Source organism: Sinocyclocheilus anshuiensis, unplaced genomic scaffold (genome assembly GCF_001515605.1).
Source record: "Sinocyclocheilus anshuiensis isolate Anshui unplaced genomic scaffold, SAMN03320099.WGS_v1.1 scaffold454, whole genome shotgun sequence".
In the NCBI taxonomy this organism is placed as follows: domain Eukaryota; kingdom Metazoa; phylum Chordata; class Actinopteri; order Cypriniformes; family Cyprinidae; genus Sinocyclocheilus; species Sinocyclocheilus anshuiensis.
The window spans coordinates 4,227,440-4,231,186 of NW_015548217.1; the positions used below are offsets into that span (position 1 = coordinate 4,227,440).

Below are 3,747 nucleotides of genomic sequence, written 5' to 3' on the forward strand. Positions count from 1 at the left end.
TTATGTATCATTTGCAAGAGCATTAGCAGTTCACAGTACCAGAGCATGTGAGCGAAGCGGAGCGGTGTGACGCTCCGCTACGTTTTCCGCTCTATGGACGTGCGCTCCACTCAGTCGCTCTAACCGCCCAAGCAAGCGCTCCGTTAATATTCCGCTCACGCTCGCCGTAAACCAATTCCCGCTCACGCTCACATGCTCTGCACAGTACTGCCAAAAAAGTATAAATTACGTAAATTAAAGACATAGAGAATAAGGGAACGCAAACAAATACATAAAGGAAACGAAAAGGAAAAGGTGCAACAACAACAACAACAACAATAATAATAATAAACCTACAAAAGAAAAGAAAAGAAAAGTCTTTGGCACTGAACAAAATTTAGCGAGGACATGATAATCCGTCAGACCTGAAACAACAAACTGGAAGCCAACCAGTCAGGTTTCAGGAGTGGCCATTCAACTGAGACTGTGCTACTGTCAGTCACTGGGCATCACAGGGATTCCACTTCGCTGGTTTTAATCATATCTCACTGGTAGGTCGTTCAGGGTGGCCTTGGGAGGGGAGGTATCCAAAGCACATCAACTGGTCACTTGAGTTCCTCCGGGATCTGTTCTTGGACCCCTCCTCTTCTCCATATACACTACATCATACAGGCACATAGCTTCTCCTACTATTGCTATGCTGATGACACACAACTCTATCTCTCATTTCAACCAGATGATCTAACGGTAGCTGCACGGATCTCAGGCTGCCTGGCGGACATCTCGGCATGGATGAAAGAATATCACCTACAGCTCAACCTGGCAAAGACTGAGCTTCTTGTCTTCCCTGCCACTCCAACTCTACAGCATGATTTCACCATCCAGCTAGGTTCTTCTACAATTACCCCCATCAACTTCGTTCAGAAATCTTGGTGTAATCTTTGATGACCAGCTGACCTTCAAAGACCACATTGCAAAGACTGCTCGATCTTGCAGGTTTGCATTGCACAACATCAGAAAGATCAGGCCCTTTCTAACAGAGCATGCTGCACAACATCTTGTCCAGGCCCTTGTCATTTCTAGGCTGGACTACTGCAATGCTCTTCTGGCTGGACTTCCATCAAGCACAATCAAACCTCTACAAATGATTCAGAACCAGTGAAAATATTTAATAAACATAAAAATAAATTTGTCCTGACAATAATATGAATGTATAAAATATAGAGTGTAAATTGTTAGAACACTTGGCATATTTAAGAGGTTTCAGTTGTTTTTGTTGAATTGGCTATTACAGTACCCATAAAACAAACTATTGGCGGAACTACCTGCGACGGAAGGCATCTGCTGGAACATTGAAAATTATGGACTGGGCCCCTCAAAGTCCGGACCTCAACCCCATTGAGCAAATTTGGGGTGAGTTGGAAAATAAACTGGACAGATCTATTGTACATTCAAAGGAAAGCCTTTGGCTTGAGTTGCAGAAGGCATGGGGTAACATCAGTGTTGACTTCATCCTAAAAAAAAAAAAAAAAACTTTGTCTTTCCCTTTATTTATTCCTTCCCTTTCCAGCTTGTACTTATTTGAACAAATGCCTGAAACTTGGTATGACGAGCACTTCCTGTGTCTATTTGCCTCTTTAAGAACAATCGTTTTATGTATTCCCCAATTGTAAGTCGCTTTGGATAAAAGCGTCTGCAAAATGACTAAACGTAAATGTAAATAAGTTTTTTAAATAACCAATTGCGTTCCACAGTGGTTTAATTGTTTTTTTTTTTTATGTGAAATCTTTATTCTTATTAAGTATTAACGTAAGAATAACTTTCATAATGTTAATAATATTTTAGTTTCATTGCTGGACTGAAGCAACTTAAATTTACTTTATTATGTCTCTACTTTTTTATGAAGAAAAATCATATTAAAATGTAAGTATCAAATATGACACATCAGGCTTTCGATTAATGTTTGTCTGTACATCTCTCAATCATCATTGCATTATAAACAATTAAATTATATTAAAACTATGTGCAACTATATGCATTTTATGTAAATAGCCCAATACTGTTATAAAAATATCACTGATCTATCAGAATTACTTGCTTTTTGGCCACATAAATTACAGCAGCAGCATATTTTGGCTCAGTTTGGGTCCTTTTTTCTCTGACTTGTATTTTGTTATATGTCAGGCTTCAAAGGGTTAAAGCGTTTACGGACACCACGCTTTACCAAATATAACTGAATAGCACAATAATACAGCGCTTCCCGCAAAAATAATAAACGAATATAATTAAATTGGTAAATATTGCTATCTCCCAAATGTTCTTTAAGTACAGGTACATCTATGACATTTTAAACTAATACTTCTCCCACAATGCACTTCGCTTAGATGGTAGATGGAATGGCGCCTTTACCGGAGGAGGCGGAACTGTAATTCACGACCATAACATTCATTTCAAGACAGCTATTGTGTATCTTGTTCTCACCGTGCATATTAAATATTTGATTCCTTTTATCGGGGAGATCACTGCACGTGTATGATGGCTCCGTTCAGTTTGATGTCAGTCGGTGCTAATCTTTTGGTAAAGTCTTTGGGTTTGTTTTCGAGTGCATCTGTTGTGAGGTGAGCGTGCTTCAAGTTTAAGGTAATTGATGCATGACTTGTTTATTAGTTAATGTATCATATCTAATGAATTTTATTTTAACAACATTTAAATGCAGCTATACATTCATATTTTCACATTTTAACAGAAATATGGTCAGTTAATGTAAGATATATATAGTGACAACGCTGCACTCGCTCAATAGCTAAAGTAAAAATGTAACTTTTGTGTAAGGTGTAAAAAACGTTTTTTTTTTTAACAAATAATTATTCTGTAACATCCATGACAATTTGTGTACAGTGACAGTTATTTGCAATTGTAGGTGTTCATGTGTAGCTCCAGTGTTAAAGAGTTTTAGCACCACAACCGGGGGTCCACCTAAGAGACCCCTGACAGCATACATGACATTTGTGAAAGAGATGCATCCCACCATCAGCAGACAAAATCCAGGTATCCGCTTCAGTTGCAGAAGCTACCTTGCATTTCTGATTTGTTTTGAAACAAGATAATGAACAATCTGTTTTGTTCAGGAATCAAAAATGTGGATATTGTCCGAAAGTTAGCACAGCAGTGGAAAATGCTGACTCTTGAACAGAAGCAGGTAAATTCTTGCTTCATGTATGTGTGTGTTCATATGTTTTAGTTTATTTTGAGTAAATGTGCAAAATTTCAGCCTGAAATAAAATGTGTACATCTCCATTTCTGTACATTGCATATGTATACATGCATACATACATGCATCCAGGGAGCAATATAAGGTTGCTGTGGACAACAGACTGCTGCTTTTGCAATAGAAAAACACCAATCAATATTTATAGGGAATTTTTACCTAGGGCTGTGTATTGACAGATTTCAGATCTAGTTATTTAAATTTGGTTATAAATCATGTACAGAAAGTGTAAATTTTTCTAAAGGAAAAAAATCTGTCACAACTAATACTGTAAACTACACAGGGAACCCAATCAGCTGGTACTTTAATAATGTTAGTTTAAAATTATTAAATTGAATTGCTATTTATTTTTAGATATAATACTTGTATAACTGTTGTATACAGTGATGTAAATTGGGGAAGTCGTGGCCTAATGGTTAAAGAGTCAGACTCGTAACCCAAGGTTGCGGGGTTCGAGTCTCATACCGGCAGGGATTGTAGGTGGGGGGGGTGAATGTACA

The 3,747-nt window shown here is 37.7% G+C and overlaps 1 protein-coding gene across 1 annotated transcript in view; it reads left to right on the forward strand.

Moving 5' to 3' along the window:
• Positions 1-2,345: 2,345 nt before the first annotated feature.
• LOC107653958 (transcription factor A, mitochondrial-like) overlaps positions 2,346-3,747 on the forward strand; it is a 4,139-nt gene continuing 2,737 nt past the window's right edge. The window contains exons 1-3 of the mRNA XM_016440815.1: positions 2,346-2,597; positions 2,900-3,027; positions 3,108-3,178. Coding sequence (XP_016296301.1) covers positions 2,512-2,597; positions 2,900-3,027; positions 3,108-3,178 — 285 coding nt within the window. The 5' untranslated portion in view covers positions 2,346-2,511. The remainder of the gene's footprint in view (positions 2,598-2,899; positions 3,028-3,107; positions 3,179-3,747) is intronic.